Raw genomic sequence first — 21398 nt, forward strand, 5'->3', positions numbered from 1 at the left:
GAGCAAGGAGCTATGCTTTATTCCAATTAAGTTTATAATTAATGGACAGTCTTATAATATATGTAGTACCTTGTAACCTATACAGCAACCACTAAAAATTACTCCAAAAAATTAACAGAGGAATTCAAATGGTAACTTTAAAAATAATTAACACAAGAGGATCAGAGGTACAACAAACACCTGAGACAAAATAATTAGCAAAATGGCAGACGTAAATCCAATTATGTACATAGTTATATTAACTATAAATGGACTCAAGTTAAAAGAAGTTAAGATGACTCAAGTTCGAAGACATAATTGGCTGAAGTAAAAGGATTGAAGAAATGTACCATGCAAACAATAACCATGATAGGACTGGAGTGGCTATATTAATATCAGACAAAATAGAAAGTCAAGAAATATTGCCAGAGAGAAAGATTTTTCATAGTAGCAATAGGGTCAATGTAATAAGTAGATAAAACAAATATTAATGTGTGGACACCTACAGCATAGCCAGCAAACATTGAGCAAAATCCAACAGATTGAAAGGAGAAATTATAGCTAACTTTACAGCTTGAGATTTAAATACTTTGCTGTCATAACTGATAGGAAAAACTAGACAAAATGTGTGAAGATTTATAAGACTCAATTAACACTATCAACCAGCACAATGTGACATTCCCGCCCCCAAATCTGTAGAATTTGCATTCTTTTCAAGAACATCTGGAATGCTTTCCAAGATAGACCTTACAATTGGCTATAAAACAAATCTAAATAGCTTTAAAAGGATTAAAATCATGCAAAGTATGTTCCCTGTGAACTATGGAAATCAATAACAGAATGAAATTATGGAAATCTCCCAATATTTGGAAATAAAACAACATACCTACCTATAAATAACTCATGAGTCAGAGAAGGAATCTCAAGGAAATTAGAAAATATTTTGAATGGAATGAAAAGAAAAACTGAACATATCAGAATTTATGAAGTGCAGCTCTTCCTTTGTATAGAGGAAATGTTTAGCTTTAAATGCTTTAGTAGGAAAGAAAAATGGTCTGAAAGTAATAGTCTTCACTTTTCTTTTTTTCTAATATGAAAAAGAAGAGCAGATTATAACCAAGCAAAACAAATGAAATAAATACTAAAGTTATGAATCGAAGTCAACAAAATAGCAAATAGTACAATATTGGGGAAAGTCCAAAATTGGTTCTTTGAAAAGATCAACAGAATTGATCCTCAAAAAGATAAAAATAGAATTATCGTATGATTCAGCAATCTGGCCTCTGGGTTTCCATGCAAAAGAATTCAAAGTAGGATCTTAAAGATATATTTACGCACCCACATTCATTGCAGCATATTCCTGGTAACCAGGATGTGGAAGCAATCCATATATCTATCACTAGGTGAGTGAGTAAAGGAAAATGTGATATATACACACTATATAATATTATACAGCCTTCAAAATAGGAAATCTTGTGACGTGTTACAACATGGACAAGCCTTGAGGACATTTTGCTAAGGGAAATAATCCAGTCATAAAAGTGCAAATGCTCTATTCTTTCCATTATTTTGACTCTAAAATACTTAAAATCATAGAAACAGAAAATAGAAAGGTGGTTAGCAAAGGCTGGGAAGGGAGGAAGAAGAATCAGTGTTTAGTGGGTATAGAGTTTCAGTGTTGCAAGATGAAAAAGTTCTAGAAATCCATTACACAACAGTGTGACTATACTTAATATATTGAACTGAACACTCAAATATTGTTAAGATGGCAGTAATGATCCACGCACAAAAAAATTGACAAACCTGTGGCTTCACTGAATTGCAGGTTCGAGTCAGAGCAATAAGGCAAGAAAATTAAAGCATTAAGATAGGAAAGGATGACAAATCAGATACTTGTATGTAATGGATTGTTGTAATGGTTACAGTATTGTGTAAAGTCATTGAATTATAAACATAAAACAGGCAACTTTATGGTATGTGAATTACACCTTTGTAAAACTTTTCACACTAACAGAAAAATTAACATTGCCAATGTAGGTGTACTTTGATTAAATTATTTAGGGACACGTTGGGTGGCTTAGTCAGTTAAGCATCTGCCTTCAGTTTAGGTCATGATGCTAGGACCCTGGGATTAAATCCCGCATCCCTGCTCATCAGGGTCCTTTTTCTCCCTCCGCCTGCTGCTCACCTTGCTTGTGCCCATGCTTGCTCGCTCTCCCTCACAAATAAATAAACAAACTCTTTAAAAAATATTTATTTATTTATTTTTATTTATTTATTTTTTTAAAGATTTTATTTATTTATTTGACAGAGAGAAATCACAAGTAGGCAGAGAGGCAGGCAGAGAGAGAGAGAGAGAGGAGGAAGCAGGCTCCCTGCTGAGTAGAGAGCCTGATGCGGGACTCGATCCCAGGAACCTGAGATCATGACCTGAGCCGAAGGCAGCAGCTTAACCACTGAGCCACCCAGGCGCCCTAAAAAATATTTATTGATTAAATTACTTACGTCTGAGTATTATGACCCAATGATAACCTAGTCGTGAGCCAGTATTTTCCAGCAGGCCATCACACAATAAGAAGTGTGTGTTCTTTGGAGGAAGCTCTACATGGCTGATTTTATGCTTTTTATTTTTTTTCTAAACCTCTACTTCAATAAATTATTGTCTCTGTTATTTACAGTAAAGCTGGTCAACTTTCTATGATTGATCTGCTGGGGCATTTTATATCTTTTCCTCATTCCTAAAGTGGCATTCTCACCTTCTAGTGACAAGAATAATCTTCCTATATAGTGGAAGCATGTTATTTGGTCAGGGGTATTTTAGTGTAGCTGTGTATACCTCAGGCTCAGTGATTGGTGAGTAAAGCTTAATTTCCATATGCTTTCTTTCTTTCTGTAAAGGTGCTTGTGAGCGAGGATTCTGACAGTGATGGTATTGTGGCCCACTTTCCTGCTCATGAAAAACCAGTGTGCTGTATGGCGTTTAATACGAGTGGTATGTGTTTGGGTGGTTTTTTTTGTTTGTTTGTTTGTTTTTTTGGCATTTATATCATGGGTTTTTCAGCCAGTTTTGTTTGTTTGTTTGTTTTTAGAAATGGAAAATATGAACTATGGACTCTGACTTTTATTATATGGGTCAGTGTATATCAGAAAAGTAACTAGTGTTTAGTAGGTGGTTCTTGAATGAAGTAATTTAAAATAAAAATTTAGAAATCCTCTAATCATTAGTTTTTTTGTTGTTGTTTTTGTTTTTACTTCATTTTCCTTTAATATGCATATTAGCAAGACAAGCAGATTGTTAAACAATTTGTTTTTCTATTAATCATTAGTTTTGTTCTCAAGAAGATTGTAAACAGTGCTGTTGAGTTGTGTTAATTTCTGTATTATATTTAAGCCGAGAATTTCAATATTCCAGACTACATATTAATGCATGTAAGTGACACTTTCTTTGTAACTTCGTTTCTTTTTCATTTTGTAGCATATTATAAACTACGTGTATTTTCCCCTACTTTTTGGTGGTAGTGTCTATTTTTCTGCTTGTTCTTAAGGAATTTGTTAAGGAGAGATGTTATAGTATATGGAATGCCCTACTATTCATTTTCTTTCACCAAACTTTTTGTTACATAAGGTTTCAAACATAAAAATTGATTTAAAAGATGGTATAGTAATGATGCTTGTATCACCACTTTGATTAAATAGGTGTTCACATTTCATATGTATTATATATTTGTATATACGTGTACACCCATGGTATGTGTAATATATATACATAGGCATATTGTATTTTGTCGAATCATTTGAATTTAAGTTACATACTTGATGATGACATTTCACCAGACTACAAATTAATCATTTATTTCCTAAGAATAAGGGCCTTTTCCCATGTAACCAGATATTATAGTTCAAAAGGTTAACACATTATAGTATCTGATATCCAAACCATAATTGAAAATTTCCCAATTGTTTCAAAAATGTGTCCTACAAATATGTAATGTGGTACTGCGTTTGATCACATGGATATGTTAGTAGCTCATCAAAATATCTACATATTGGAGTAAGTTTTTCTTGTGGAGATTAGCAAGTAATCTGTAGAGTGGTATTTTGGCTGCATTTCTGAAACAACTTTTTACTTAATAGTGTTGTTAAGTGGAAAGCTGTAGAATGGTGGTTTTTCTACTTCTGTCATGTTTTCTGCATGATTAACTGCTGTTCTTCTATTAAAAAAAAACCAGTTTTTTCTCATCAGCCAGGAATGAACCATAGTTCTCTTGTATGAGAAGGCTAAGATACACACGTAATTCTTTCTCTTTACCAATTTTCATGGTTAGGAATTGATTTAATACTTAGAGTGGTGTACTTCCACTCTGGTGGAACTATTTTTAAAATGCTTTGTTTTTAAGTAAAAGGTAAAATTGCTCTTTTGCTTTCAGAGCTGAAATAATCTTCATAAACTTACAATCTTTTCTGATCTTATCCTTTCAGTTGATGGATCTAAGGAGATTGTCATTTTTATCTTATTCTGTAGAAATGATCCTATTAGTTAAAATTGATGGAAAGACTCATCTTTTTTCCCTTTTCATCTTTTCAAATAAAGAATGATGGTAAGAGGATAATATAGAGTATTTTGAATAATCTCCCTTCTAATATCTTAATAAGTCATTTTTGATAGAGAGAAAGATTTTCCAGTGATTGTTGATCAGTAGGATTGATTTAATTAATGAAGACAAAGATTTATGGAAATGCTCTGAATGTTATGGGAATTAAGTTAAATTTGAAGAAACAATCTGGAAGTTATGTCACTTACAGCACTCTACTTGGAATAACCAGTATGACTCATTTTGATAGTCCATCTGTTATGTCATATCTCCTTTGTATTAATGTATATTTCATATTACCATAGTCAGAGTGCTTCAGACATTGGAAGCTGTGTTTTTTCCTGCCTGTGGCTTTCCATTAAAATAAGAACATCCTATATAACCTAAAGAATGTTTTAGTTATCTCTATCATTGTCTAACTATAGTTTTCTATGATTTCATAATTTTGATGTACATTTTTATTTGATTTCTGTTTGAACTCCCAAATTAGTGTTTCTATGGTAAGATTAAGAATTTTTATATTTATAACTACTTTTTTTGTGTTCCTAATGCGCTAGTTGTATAATTCTATGATAAGACTTATCTTGGAGTAATCATTTCTTTAAATATTTGTTTTCCTACCTAACCTCTGGGCTCCACTTTACATTAGGGTTCCCTCTTGGTGTTGTGCATTCTATCAATTTTGGCAAACATGTAATAGTACGGTACAGATTAGTTTCACTGCCCAAAAAATCCCCTCTGTACTTGTTCATCACTCCCTCCCTTAACCCTTCACAACCAGTGATCCTTTTACTGTTTCCATAGTTTCAGTTTTTCCAGAATGTCACATAGTTGAAATCTTACTGTATATAGTCATTTCAGATTGGCTTCCTTCATTTACTAATATGTGTTTAAATCTCCTCCATGTCTTTTCATGCCTTGATTGCTCATTTCTTTTTAGTGATAAATAGCATTCCATTGTGTGGACATACCATAGTTTATTTGCCATTTTTATAACTTCTTTGATGAGGTATCTGTTCAGATTTTTTGTTCATTTTTAATTCGGTTGTTCAATTTTTAATTGTTGACTTTTAAGATTTCTTTGTATATTTTGGATAACAGTCTTGTATTAAATATGTGTTTTATAAATACTTTCTTGTAGTCTTTGGTTTGTCTTCTTATTCTCTTGAAAGTGTTTTTGAAGATCAGACTTATTTAATTTTAGTGAAGTCCAGCTTATCAATTATTTCTTTTGTAGATCATTCCTTTGGTGTGTATATAACCTCTCTAAAACATATAAATTGACATTCTTCTGCTCTTGGATTCTTAAGTCAATCTTACAGTGAATTTTTTAATTTCTTGGAGGGGGATCGTTTTATGAGAACTATTTCATGAGTTTTAAGATCCCTTTTTTTTGAATCTCAAACGAGGCTTTTTAACTTCTATCTAGGATCTGGAAGGTCCATGGATAAAATTCAGAGAGAGTTTTTGAACTTAGGAAAAAAACTACATCTTTATTTTTTCTAATAACTGATGAAAGTTTCCTTCACTTATGAATATGTAAAATAAACCAATGAAATATTAGCTGTACCTATGAGTATGAGCAATAAAAGTAACATGTTTTTACATCATTTCTATCTTATTTATATAATTCTCTCAGTACGGCTTATGGTTCAAAATTATGGTAGACTCTGTATTTTAATATATATCAAAAAACGCATACTCTGTATGCCAGTTTTTAGAATCACGAGTGTTTTACTTTGTCTTAAAAATATATTATTCTGAGAAAGATGTTCCTAGGCTTCACCATATTGTTAAAAAGGTTCATGGCACTAGAATGTTAAGCGCCTGTTATCCAAAGGTTTATGTTTGGTATAATTTCACCTTGCAAAACACTTTGGAAGCTAATTCTCTCACTGGAGATGCCATTCACATTGACTGACTCAGGCTTGGTGATTGAGTTAACAAGTGACATTCCCTACTCATGGAATCTGCTGGTGTGATAGAGACTTAAAAACAAGGAAGGAAAATCCTTTGTGGAGTAAGGACAGAATGGCAGGAGATGAATATTAACTTTTTTCGACTACGGGGGAAAGTTCTTCAAAGGAAGTCAGTTCTAAATTCTAACCTAAAAGATGGTTAGCTAGGAAATAATGATTCTGTGTCTGGTATAGAAATAAAATTAGTTGAATGAATGAGGCAAGAAAAATATGGCACATTTGACATAGATTGTGAAGCGGAGTCTATACAGTGGACTCCTCTGTTTATTATGTGGCAGATGTATTTTTCAACGTGTCCTCATTTCTGCAACATTTTATAAATGCTTTGTACCTGTTTAAATATTTAAATTAAATGGAGGGTTCATAACTCAGCAACCACTCACAAAATTGGTTTGCAAAATCTTTCATAGAAGATGGTAGAGATTTCATTCAACTGCTTGCAATTCATCTTAGTTATTTACTGTTCAGCTCTGAGTATTTTTGCTACTCAGAATATGACTGTTATGCCTTGAGTATAAGCAAGTGTGTTTATAAAAGATTCAGTTCTCAATTATTTTAAAGCCTCGAATTTTTTTTTTTTAAACTGATCAGTGTCTGAATTGTTTCTATATAAGGACGTCAGACTCAGCTGTGGCTACTATTATCCACCTCCTGTGATTATGTGACATTTTATTTTGCTTGTCTAGTTTCTGTATTATATTTCTTGTTTTATCTTAACCCTCTCAGACTGAGACATATATATTTACTTACATGTGAAATGTTTGAAGCAAGAGGCTGCATTACTGTTTGTAAATGCACAGATACCTTAGTGGTTGTTACTTTCTCCTTTAGTTACTTACAGTTTTAAAAAATATTTTTGGGAGATCAAGTGATGTATTTTCTATTGATCTTTAAGCCCTCAAAAAAATTTACTTATGCTATAAAATGAGACAGTTTTCTGTTCTCTGGTTGATTTAGTTTTATTAGCTTTTGAACTTCTATCAGTTGGTGGTTTGTAGAAAGGTATGTAATTTAAGTGGCTCTTACACAGTACTTATGATATTTTTGCTTAAATTGGCTTTTTCAAAATATAACTTGTAGATCCTCTAGTAACAGCTTCCAGTTTTTCTTTACATGTATCCATATGTGCTTCTAAATTTGCTTGTATCAGTAAGTTTTAACGGTTTTGCTCTTCTAATCTTTTATTTGGTTAAAGACATTCTCATGGGGTACATAGTGTGGATAATAATAATAACAGTGCTTGTTAGAATACTTTTTACAAGTTTAGGGAAGTTCATTAAAAACCAAACAAAACACAACAAAAATGTTGATTTTGTATTTTTGTTTTTAAACCTTATCTTTCTCTAACCATTTACCTGAACCTATCCCTGTTACACTTAAGAATATAAATAAATTTCAGTCTTTTTCTTTTTTTTTTTTTTAGAAAGGCATATTTTTGGATGACAGAATTACTAAAATGTCCTGGACATACATCAGAATACAAGAAGAAACCAGACCTGTTGTCCACCTGAGAAATTTTAAAAGCAGTGTAAAATGTACATGACGAAATAATACTCCAAAGTGTAGTAAGGAGAAAACATCAGTTGTTTGACTGGGTGGTATGCCATTCGGTCTTGTATGGGCCTATTCAGCAAAGAAATTATGGGCTGCCGTTAAATAGCATTGTGAAACTTCTAGTTCAGCAGCCGCAAGCAGTTTGTTTTTCAGTTTCTCCTTCCCATTCTTGTTTATTAGCTGTGACTCTGAGTCCTGAATTAGAACAAATATTTTAATGGCAACATTTATGATTTGGTTGGAAGTGCCAGAGAGGCCGCCTGTGCTCAGATCTAGGCAGATTTCACTATGGGTGGTGTAAATTTGTTGCTTTCAGTGATTTAGATACACAAAGAGGAATGTTTTCTATTTCTGCAGTTTTTTTTTAAATTAATGAACTTTAGTTTTTCCAGCAGTTTCAGGTTCACAGCAAAATTAGAAAGTACAAGAGAACTTTCATATAATCCTGCCCTCACCCCAAACTGACCATACTATTGACATTCTACACCACAGTGGTAGTATTGTTATAGGTGATGAACCTATATTGACACATCATTATCAACCAAAGTCTGTCGTTTACCTTAGGTGCCCTCTTGGTGTTCACACATTCTCTGTCTTGACAAATTAAAATTGACATGTATATACCTTTGTAGTATCCTGCCAAATAGTTTCATTGCCTTAATGTTTTTCATCATTATTTGAGACTTCTCAGTTATTATTTCTTTAAACATTTTTTTCTGCCTTTTTTTCCTTCTTTTCTACTTATCGATCAGTCTTCTTATATGTCTCAGGGGCTCTCTTCATTTTTTTTTTTCTAAATTCTCTTTGTCTCAAACTAGATGATCTCAGTTGATTTCTTCTGCCTGGTTCAGATCTGCTGTATGAGCCCCTCTATTGAAGTTATTGTCCTTTGAACTCCAGAATTTCTGTATGTTTCCTTTTTATAATATTTTATCTTTATTGATATTCTCTATTTGGTGAGACATACTTCTCATACTTTCCTTTAATCCCCTAGACATGCTTTCTCTACACCCTTTCTGGTATTTGCTATTCTCACCACTTTTTATTTTATAAATACTAGATACAGGTAAGAAAGATGACTTGGAAATATTTCTTCCCAGCGAGGAGTTTGTATTTTTATCTAACAGGGTTTTTTTGCAGAGCAAAATTACTTACTTTTTGTCCAATCCAATTTAAAAAAATCATTTCAGTTTTTTTGTTCATGTCTAAAAGTGGTGCACCAGTCTGGGGCCTGAAGACTTTTCTCTTTATGTGATTTTCTAATAGTATTCTGGTTTTACATTTTATAATTAAATTTATCCATTTTGTGTTAGTTTTTTATGGGGGTGCAGAGGGAGAGGGAAAAAGAGTCTTAACAGGCTTCTTGGCCAGCGTGGAGCCTGATGCGGGACTTGATCTCAGGACACTGAGATCATGACCTGAGCTGAAATCAGAAGTTGAACACTTAACCCACTGTGTCACTCAGGTTCCCCATTTTGTGTTAGTTTTTGTATAATACATTGGACTAGGTCATGGTTCATTTGTTTGTTTGTTTTTTCGCTTGTGGATATTCAGGTGATACTTCATCATTTTTTTCAAGGTCCCATTCTTTCTCCATTGAATTTCTTTTGCACTTTTCTTATTCAAGTAACATACTTCTGTGGGCTATTTCTGGATTCTCTGATGAAGATGACTTTTTTAAAAATTTTATTTATTTATTTGACAGACAGAGATCACAAATAGTCAGTGAAGCAGGCAGAGAGAGAGGAGGAAGCAGGCTCCCTGCTGAGCATAGAGCCCAATGCGGGGCTCGATCCCAGGACCCTGAGATCATGACCTGAGCCGAAGGCAGAGGCTTTAACCCACCGAGCCACCCAGGCACCCCTGAAGATGACTTTTTTAGTTTTTCTCTGCATGGGAATATCTGCATCTTGCCCATAATTTTCAGGAATGTTTCAACTAGACGGGATAGGTTAGTTTGACAGTTGTCTATTTATTTTCTAATGTCAGCTCTCTTTTAACATTAATCTTTTAAAAAATATTTATTTATTTGGGGGGGCATACCCCACCACTGAGTGTGGAGCCTGACATGGGGCTTGATCCCAGGACCCCAAGATCATGACCTGAGCCAAAGGCAGGTGCTTAACCAACTGAGCCACTTGGGTACCCCATTAAAGCATTATTAATCTGATCCTTTTGGTTAGTTGAGTACAGAGTTGTGCTTTGGGGGGCATCATTCTAATTTATGGTTATCAGTTCAAATGGAGCCATTGAAAATTTTTAAAAAGGTTGCTGAGTTCTTCTTGCCCTCACATATTGTGGATTTTTCTTCCTCCTGCTGTTCTGCTTGATATAAGAGAAACTACTTTTATTTATGTTTTTTGTATTGAATTTTCAAGTTTATTTTTTAAAATACTTCAGGGTTTTTTTATTGGTTTTGTTTTGGTTGTAGGATAAGAACAGCGGTCTCTTTTGATTTTACAAATTCAACCCCAAATCCTCTTTGCTGGTCATTGGAGCAGGTAAAATGTTGAAGACACTAGATGTAGACAGTAACCTGTGTACCTGTATTAGCTCAGGCTGTCCTAACAAAATACCATAGACTGGGGGGCTTAAACAACAGCATTTTTCCCCCCAGTTCTGGAGGCTAGAAGTCCAAGAACCGGGTTCCAGCTGATTTGATTTCTAGTGAGGTGTTTCTTCCTGACTAACAAATAGTCAACTTCTCAGTGCGTCTTCACATGGCCTTTCTTTGGTGTAGGGGAGCAAGGAGAGAGAGAGGAAGCTAGTTCTGTGGTCTCTCTTTTTAAATTTTTATTTTTGTTCTTTTTTAAAAATTGAAATATAATTGATTGTTCTATTAGTTACTGGTGTATAATATCTTGATTTGACAATTCTCTACCTTACTTAGTGCTCACCGTGATAAATGTAATCACCATCTGTCACCATGCAACATTATTACAGTATTACCGGCTATATTCCTTATGCTGTACTTTTAATCTCCCTGACTTATTTATTTTATAACTGGAAGTTTGTACCTCTTAACCTTTATCTCTTCTGCTCATCCCCCTCACCTCCCCTCTGGCAACCATCAGTTTGTTCTCAGTATTTAAGTCTGTTTTTTTTGTTTATTTGTTCATTTGTTTCATTTTTTTAGATGCCACATTTAATTAGATATATGATATTTCTCTTCCTGACTTCTCTTAGCATAGTAACCCTCTAGCTCCATCTATGTTGCAAATGGTAAAAATCGCATCCTTTTTTATAGCCAAGTAATATTCTTTATTATATATATATAAATATATATGACATCTTTATCCATTCATGTATTGATGGACACTTAGGTTTCTTCCATATCTTGGCTGTTAAAAATAATGCTGTACTATACATAGGGGTGCATATAGCATATGGGTGTTCTATTATTAATTTTTTGAGGAACTTCCATGTTGTTTTTCACAGTGGTTGTACCAATTTACATTCTTACCAGTGGTGTACAAGGGTTTGTGATGGCTCTTCTCATAAGGAAACTAATCATATCAGATCATGGTCTCACCCTTTCACCTGATTTAAACTTAATTACTTCCTTAAAGACCTCATCTCCACATATAGCTTGAGTTTTTAAGAGTTTCAGTATAGAAATTTGGGGCTGCACAAATACTGAGTTCACAACAGTACATGTAAGAATCATTCAGTTACTCTTAGTTTTTTAAAAAAGTCTTACTTGTTCACAGCCCAATTCTAGGTTCTTCTGTTTATGTTGTGTCATACTTTTTCCAATATGTTTACTTCCATTTTAAGATACTCAAATATTTTGTAAGAGATGTTAAATATTAATTATACCTTCATCTTGTATTGTGATGTCTAAAAGTATTATAGCCCAACACAACTTTACTGCTTCAACCTTTTCTCCTACCCTTTCCCTCCAACATTTAGCCACACAATTTTTCAGCTCCTTAAACATGTTACATCATTTTTCCTCTTCTGAGATCCTCTCTTACCAGGGTAACTCCTTTTTATCTCTTGAGTCCCACTTTAAATATCATTTTGTGAAGACCTGCCTGACTCTAAATAAAATGTCATGCCCCCTCCACCTTGCCACTTAATTGGGCAAGTTACTTAGTCTATTTGGATCACCCCCAGAACTTCAGTTTTCTCTTCAGTGAAATGGGGGGTGATAATGGTGTGTAAAACAATACCAAAATATGATGAGGCCTCACGAAATTCAGCTGGCATTGTTTTTATTATTATTAACCTACCTCATCCTACTTTAAATTTACTTATACCCATTGAGAGTATCCTTTCAACATGTTTTCTACTAGAGGTAAGCTCTTACTTTGTCCCCAGGCATTGTTTATTATTAGCCTGGTAATTTTCACATAGTTGGTAGTAAGTATACACTGAATACTTACATTAATTAATTATTCTTTTCTCTCATTATCATCATGGAAAAACTCTGGCAGGGCAGAGATAAGGCATTAATTCAGCATAATTATTCATTTGTTGAATAAAACCAAATTATTTCTCATTTGTGGTTTGAGCAAGAATCATCGTTTCCCCTAAATTATGGAAGTGATCCCTGGTGGCAAATTGTATTAAATGAAGAAACATATCACATATACTTAAGACTGAAATATATAACATAAATATTAAAAATATCCTGTGGAAAATGTATCATATTTGTGTAACTAAGTACACTAGATTGGCGTATTATTAAGTATATTGTCTTTGACATAAAAGAAGACAAGTATATTTTGTTAATTAAATTGGAAATTAGAAATAGAATAGAGAAATACTCAACCGTATGCAGTAAGCCTGACATTTCTAAAACAGACCTGTTGTCTTTAATTTGGTAAATAATTGATCTGTTTTCCAGAGGCTTTATTTCTGCCAGCTGAGTAGCTGAGAGCTGTGAAATGCAGCACATCTACATTTGAAATAATTGCCCTTCCTTGGCAGGGAAATTGCTTTTCCATCCATTAATAAGAGGAAAATGAATGTTGGGTCTATAGTAAAGTAGATTAAACATGTACCTCTTTGGATGCTTGACTGCATCTTTAACAGACTTGAAATTTTTCTGGTTAATTAAATGCTATATATTGAAAGGTGATGGTGGTCTTGGGTTAATCATTTAAAAAGTTTAGGTTGGATATTTTTTTTCTCTTGCACAGAGTTGTCCCCATTAATCATAGTGAGTGGTCAGGAAAATACCTTGTCTTGATTTTTATTAACATCTATAATGCCTTAGATTTACAGAATTATGTGGCTTCAGATTTTTTCTCTCATCTGACAGCTTCTGGTTTATTACTGCCAGTCACTTATACTGTATCACGAACAATGCAGAGGCAGCTTGGAGAGTTTATTGCTCCCCCTCCCCAAGAAAGAGATGTTTCCATTCTAGATTTGTAGTTACTCTCTTCTGTCGTCATTTCATAAAATGATATGTTTTACTCATGTAATGGATTACTCCCTGAAGAATGTGTTCTCTTTGCTCTCTCTTTGTGGCGCAGGACTTGTATGAGAGTCAGTGGGAACTTTGCAGGTTTGACTTACCATAAAGTACACTAGGCATCATACCCAGGACCTGTGCTATTATTGTGGCCCCACCAAAATGTTTAATTCCTTTTAAAAGCAAAAATAAATAAATAAATAAATAAATAAATAAATAGACTTTTACGCTAATGGGATACTTTAATATATGTTTAAACCAGCAACTGTAATCATAAAATACAACTTTAAATATTTTTTCACTGAAGACAGTGTCCATAAAGGCCAAAATGCCCAAAGCCCATTAATATCCTAATGTAGCCCCGGGTCCTGGGTGTCCATTAGTAAGGGGGAGCCCTTCTCCTTTTCCACCATGACTGCCATAGTATTTCTAGTTAATTAAGCAAAGGTGCTCAGTTAGCCCTAAAAGGATTAATGAAAGATGAGAATACATGTATGTATGCTATGTAAAATGTGAAGCAAACATATATACACACACACACACACACATAATCTGTAACACTGTACTGCCCATAACAGGTGTAACTATAACAGTAGAAACTGAGTATTAAATTTTGAAGAAAGTAAAGAAGAATATTTTTAGCCAAGTACATACATGCAAAGTAGCCAAGGGTGAATTAACTTTTGCTTATCAGGAAAACTTCACTGGTTGTTAAGCAGTGAAGTGCTTGAATATTTGTGGTCCTTTCCAGTTTCCTCTCCTCTAGAATGCTCTGGTGCTCCCCTGGGTTCAGGCTTGTTTCAGTGTTCTCATTCAGATTTGTCTGTTCTCTTGCCATATGTTAATTATTTTGAACATTGCTCTGAAAACAGTGCAAATATTTCTCAAGGATACATATATTCCAAAGGACATACATTACATCCAATAGGATGGGTACTTAGGGTAGAAAGGGATGGGAATGGGGACTGGGTGTAGGAATGGATGATGAAAGGGAGCATGCTAAAAACAGTAGTCCATATGATAGTTGTCTTTCTCTGCTTGACTTATTTCGCTAAGCATGATACGCTCTAGTTCCATCCATGTTGTCGCAAATGGCAAGATTTCATTTCTTTTGATGGCTGCATAGTATTCCATTGTGTATATATACCACATCTTCTTGATCCATTCATCTGTTGATGGACGTCTAGGTTCTTTCCATAGTTTGGCTATTGTGGACATTGCTGCTATAAACATTCGGGTGCACGTGCCCCTTTGGATCACTACGTTTGTATCTTTAGGGTAAATACCCAATAGTGCAATTGCTGGGTCATAGGGCAGTTCTATTTTTAACATTTTGAGGAACCTCCATGCTGTTTTCCAGAGTGGCTGCACCAGCTTGCATTCCCACCAACAGTGTATGAGAGTTCCCCTTTCTCCGCATCCTCGCCAGCATCTGTCATTTCCTGACTTGTTGATTTTAGCCATTCTGACTGGTGTGAGGTGATATCTCATTGTGGTTTTGATTTGTATTTCCCTGATGCCGAGTGATATGGAGCACTTTTTCATGTGTCTGTTGGCCATCTGGATGTCTTCTTTGCAGAAATGTCTGTTCATGTCCTCTGCCCATTTCTTGATTGGATTATTTGTTCTTTGGGTGTTGAGTTTGCTAAGTTCTTTATAGATTCTGGACACTAGTCCTTTATCTGATATGTCGTTTGCAAATATCTTCTCCCATTCTGTCAGTTGTCTTTTGATTTTGTTAACTGTTTCCAGAATAAATGAAACAAGATGGGATTGGGAGGGAGACAAACCATAAGTGACTCTTAATCTCACAAAACAAACTGAGGGTTGCTGGGGGAAGGGGGTTTGGGAGAAGGGGGTGGGATTATGGACAGTGGGGAGGGTATGTGCTTTGGTGAGTGCTGTGAAGTGTGTAAACCTGGTGATTCACAGACCTGTACCCCTGGGGATAAAAACATATGTTTATAAAAAATAAAAAATTTAAAAAAAAAAGAATAAACAAAACAGTAGTCCATATCAGTATTCAGAATAAACATAATGGGTTTTACAAAAAAAAGCCATTTTAGAGTACCAACAGTATAGATGAGAATAAAATTATTTAATTTAAAATGAACTAGGGGCAGTGGATTAAAGCCTCTGCCTTTGGCTCAGGTCATGATCCCAGGGTCCTGGGATCGAGCCCTGCATTGGGTTCTCTGCTCAGCAGAGAGCCTGCTTCCCCCCTCTCTCTCTGCCTACTTGTGATCTCTGTCAAATAAATAAAATCTTTAAAATAAAATAAAATGAACTTGTCTTTTGGCTTTCCCTTTGTTCTTTTCATTGTTTTGTGGGAAGTTTTTGATGGTTATAGTTGGTTTTGATCTCACTATTCAAGTCTTTTTTTTTTTTAAAGATATTTACTTGAGAGAGAGAAAGAGAGAGTGGGGGAGGAGCAGAAGGAGAGGGAGAGAAGAAGAACCTCAAGCAGAACCTGATATAGGACTCGATCTCACAACCCTTAGATCATGACATGAGCTGAAATCAAGAATCAGATGCTTAGCTGACTGAGCCACCCAGACACCCCAAAGCCATATCTTTCTGACAGGCTAAAAAGCCATTACACTTACCTATTATGGATACAGATGTGTAGAATGAGGTTGTGCAAAGAGTGCCTACCTGCCCAGTGATCTTTGTTGTATGACAGTGGTTGTTCTTATGAATATTCTTTCTGAAACGTAATTAAGGAGTCATGTTTTGAAATAGTGTAGATAGGTAATGAAATCTAATTTCCAGAGACTGTTGGTAATTTGCTAATATTTGACATATTTGCAGATATGCCCAAAATAAAAATGTTTAATGATCATCACTTTTATTTTTCATCTAATAACTATTTGTTACATAGTTTCTGATCTCCCCTGCTAGACCCTTGATTGAAATCTGTTAGAGTGTCATATATATGCTCTGGAATACATGATTCATGGTGCTTTGACCACCCATTTGGCCAGGCTGCACATCTAAGACTCATTGACCTCTTTCTTGACCCTCACCACGAATCTATATTTCTTATGCATCCTTCTCTGGTTGCTTTTTTTTTGTTTAGGTTTTATTGTGTCCCCCGCCTCCCCTGCCCCATAGGGGTAGGATTTTAACTAACTGCTCTGTTGAGCATCTGTCTTTCCTCTCTCTCCATTCACTCTCTATAAAACGACCAATTTTAATCTTGTTCTCTTACCCTTATGTTTTGGTTTGTCTTCATTTTTATTGAACGTAGCTTACAAAATGTAGATTGCATGAATGCTAAGTATATAGCTTGGTACGTGCATGCACGTGCGCACACACACACATAAAAACACACACACACCGCCACCCCCCCCCCCCCTTAGTACATTGAATGGCATTCCTTGGAAATACCTAATTTCCAAATTTACCTTTCAAATTGTATATTATAGTCCTAATACATAGACTGTCTGTTCCAAGCAGACTGCTCTGCATCATATCCTCTTTGCTTCTCCTGTCTTCTGCTTTTCATGATATTTCACTTTACTCCTCCTCTGTCTACCAAATTCCTATTAACCTCAATTTGAAACGTATTGTCTGTAATAGTTGTATGTGTGTATCTGTGTTTATAATTTTTCTCTGAGGACAATAAGGTATTGGTACTAATAATATACAACACAAGCTAACACTTTTTAGACCCTCAAATTTGGTTTTCTCACTGTGGGTTTCGGTAATTGTATCTATTAATTGAAGTAAGGCATGCTGATTCTAAGGCCTTTAGAGTTATAAAACTCTGAAATTGTATGATAACTTTAACTTTTCCTGAATAAAGTTAGGCATCAAATTAATCTTCCCAAACAATAGTTCCTTATCTTCCCAGTTCTACTTTATCTAAAAATTTTACATTTGCCATTGTACTACTTTTGCCATTGTACTACATTTGCCATTGTACTACATTGTATTTGCCAGTTCTACTTTATCTAAAAATTTTACATTTGCCTCCATGTTGTGATACTATAATATAAGAAAACTCATTCAGTTGTGAAAGAAAATTATATCTTTATAAAAATATTTACTCACTTTATGCCTTGATATCCTTTTAGTGTTAATATTGTCCACTAATGGATCACTTTATTAAAAGTGAATGGTTAAACCAAACGTAATCAACACGAGCTTTTTCCAAAATTATATAGAAATTCAAAGAATCTGCAGTAGTCAAATCAATCTGGAAAAGGTGAGTGGCCTACTCTAAATGTATAGTAATCAAGAAAAGATAGTTTGGGACAAATATAGTTATAGATGGATGGAGTAGAATTCAAAAATTGATCCCATGCACATGGTTTCTTGATTATTTGACCAAAATAGTAATTCAGTGTGGATAGTAAAGTTGTCTCAACAGTGGTGCTGGAACAGCTGGGATATCCACTTGGGAAAAAACCCAAACTTTTACTTACCACCATATACTAAAATGAACTCTAAATTGATCATAGATTTAATTTAAAAGCTTAAACTATAAACCTTCAAAGAGAAAACAAAAGGATTATATCATTGTGACCCAGGAGAGATAGAGAAGGATGTTTTAGATAGGATACCCAAACACAAACCATAAAATTGGCTTTCATTAAATTAAGGATCTTGGGAAAGATATGATTAAGAAAATAAGTTGGGGTGCCATAAACTGGGAGAGAGTGTCATATATGTGTATAGTCATACATCATACATACAAATAGGTATATGTGATGAAAAGACAAAACAATTAAAAATAGGCTAAAGATTTGAACAATCATGTCACAAAAGAAAATATGCAAATAGCCATTTAACACATGGAAAGCTGATCAGCATTACTGGTCATCAAGGAATGTGGCATACGAAAACCAGAAGAAATCACCAAATACTCACTGAAATGATTAAGAATTTTAAAGACTGAAAAAAATAATAAATAAATAAATAAATAAGAATTTTAAAGACTGACAGTACCAAATGCTAATGAATTATGGAGCTCATGAGAAAGTTAAAATGATACAGCCACTTTGAATAAGCATTTTCATGGTTTTTTTTTTTTTTTGGATCAGGTTAAACATACATGTGAGCCAACAGTTCTACTCCTACATATTCACGTAATAAAAACACACGTTCGCACAGACTTGTTTTTGACTCTTACTAGGAGTTAGTTTTAGAGTAGCCAAAAACTAGAAACAATTGCTGAATGGACAAATAAATGATCATATATCTGTATAATGGAATACTGCCCAGTAATATAAATAAATGAATGTAGTACTGTTAGCCACAGTAGTAGGTTTAACAAGATATTGTGTGAATCCATTTACATGGAATTCTAATGTAGGCAGTATTAATTCATAATGACAGAAAGCCAATCAGTGGTTGCCTGGGGCCATGCACTGGGGAGGGGATGGACTGGCAAGTGGACACAAGGGAATTTTTTTCGCATGTGCTCTGTCTTGATGATGCCAGCAGTGTAGGTGTATATGCTTGTCAGACTCATCAAACTGTATAAAATGAGTACATTTATTGTAAATAAATTGTATATTAATGAAGGTTAATAAAGCTTAAAAACTATTTTGGCATCTGACCAAAAAATGTATTCAACCATTTGGAAAAATAAAAATACATAGACATGCACCACTTTTCCTATATGTCTCCTGGATGAGAAGACCATTGAAAATAATGAATATTTGCATATTTAATATAAAAACCCATTGAATATGGTCAAAGATATCTTCAGAATCCTAAATATTACATGATGCAAAGTGAAAGGAAGAAAACGAATTAATTGTTCCAGTGAAGATGTTAGGACACTTAACTTGAAATTCCTAAAAATGCAAGAAGATGGAGATAGTAAGTTATAAAATAAGTGGACTAGAAAACCAATTATTGATTTTAGATTTTTCCACATGGAACAAATGAGTAAGAACCATAACAGAGATTTTGGTCTAATTTATCTTGGTCGTGGATATATGCAACTTAAGGAAGGGATAAAATGAATCATATCCCTTGTGCATCTAACAGTGTGTAATGCAGTGCTTTTAACAGTGATTTTTCAGCTTAAATTTAAGAAAGACTTAATATATTCTGGGCCACAAATGTAGAAAAATACAGTCATGAGTTTGATTATCAGCATCTTCAAGCAGCTTAAGAAATGTGCTAACATCAATGCTGCCCACAGGGAAATTTTGAGACCATTGTTTTCAAGTATTCACATTCAGTTTATAGGTTCTATGAATCAGACTTTCATAGGTTATTATTGTGGTTTTATGTAATTTGAAGACCTAAAAGGTTTTTTTATCCGTACTAAGTTTTGTTTTTCTTTTATGTTTACAAATTTGACTAGTAACTTTGAAAGATAATTAAATAATTTATAAGTTTTAATCTGTACAGGTATTGATGGGGGAAGTATTAAATTTACAAGAATTAATACCAAAATGTAAAATTATTTTAGAGTGATACATTTTGAATTCCTGTAATGATTTCTGTTTGCCCCAGTAGATCAGTGTTTATATCTCTTTTTGGAAGATAATGTAATAGCTGGTAATTTGTTTTCCAGTTCATATGTGTGCACATGATAAAGAACCATACAATTAGGGAGGTGTTATAAATAGGATATGGTAAAAAAGACATACCTACTCATGTTTCCAAGATTTTATGGCATATGCCTAGTGGAGGTTTGCTACTCTTTAATTTTGCCTTTTGGGCTAACCAGCTGACGCCCAGTTGAAAAGATTTATGTTCTTATGAGGCTGCAGAAGCCTTAATGTTCAGTCTCCAGCTACCTCAGATTTTGGAGAACGCCATGTACCATCAGCAGCTTCAGTCCCCACCCTCTAATGCTAACGCTCATCTATCAAACTTGAGGCTGAGAGTGAGGGAGAGGAAGCTTCCAGATAAACACACAACAGCGTCTAAACAGCTAATCACTCTAAGCTTCCGCTTCCAGGCCCTATAATTAGAAGTCCTTCTTTTCCTTGTATTCCCAGATGACGCAAATGCTTTTTGTGGCTTGGCACCTCATTTGGGGCGTGGGTTTAGTTTATGGCCAGGCTAGAGTCTGGTTTAGTCTTCTGATGCTGCATAAATAGTTCTCAAGCCACAGTCTACTCTGTACAAGTTTTTCCTTTTATGTATATCGGCCTTTTAAGTTGTTTTCTAGAAAAAAAAAGGCTTGTCATTTCTCCCAGCAGAATGTGTGCAAAAGAGGAAATTATAAATTAAAAGGAAGCACATGATTGTATAGTACTTTTACTAGTTATTTATTTCTTCCTTTCCTCTATGCTCTTCCAGTTTTTCTTAACTATTTTAAAATTTTATCAAAAAAAGCTCATTGGTAGATTATACCACTTCCATGGGAAAGTGGGAAAAGAAAACCTATTTTAAAAATATTTTTATTTATTTGAGAGAGAGCAAGAGCAAGCTAGTGAGCATGAGCAGAGGGAGGGGCAGAAGGAGAGGGAAAAGCAAACTTTTCACTGAGCAGGGAGCCCTACTCAAGGCTCAATCTCAGAACCCTGAGATCATGACCTGAGCCAAAGACAGCCACTTAACTGACTGAGCCACCCAGGCACTACTTGAGATAGGTAATAAAGATAAATTTTCAGTGGCCTATTTCTCTAAAAATCGGAATTTGTTTTAGATATTAGAAACTAGACAGATGTTAATGTCAGTTGGAAAAGCTGGGAGCTTATTGAAAAGTGTTCATTTGTGATTGTCATTCACATGTGAAACAGTAATTGTCTTGATTTGGCTAACTTGACTTGGAGTTCTTATTATGAGTAAAATATTGATATGATTCTAAAAGAAATGGAGTTTATCTTCAGTAGGTGAGTCATATATTTGTATTATAAGTACATCATTTTCCTGTCAGAATGTTTCCATTGAATT

General features: G+C 34.4%; 1 protein-coding gene across 12 annotated transcripts in view; it reads left to right on the forward strand.

Annotated features, from left to right (window-relative positions):
- The window catches only part of BCAS3 (BCAS3 microtubule associated cell migration factor), a 587541-nt gene that overhangs the window by 184841 nt on the left and 381302 nt on the right, over window positions 1–21398 (forward strand). For all 12 annotated transcript variants that reach the window (XM_032320065.1, XM_032320063.1, XM_032320069.1 and 9 more), the window contains exon 13: window positions 2878–2971. In XM_032320065.1, coding sequence (XP_032175956.1) covers window positions 2878–2971 — 94 coding nt within the window. The remainder of the gene's footprint in view (window positions 1–2877; window positions 2972–21398) is intronic.

This window comes from Mustela erminea, chromosome 18, assembly GCF_009829155.1.
Source record: "Mustela erminea isolate mMusErm1 chromosome 18, mMusErm1.Pri, whole genome shotgun sequence".
Lineage (NCBI taxonomy): Eukaryota > Metazoa > Chordata > Mammalia > Carnivora > Mustelidae > Mustela > Mustela erminea.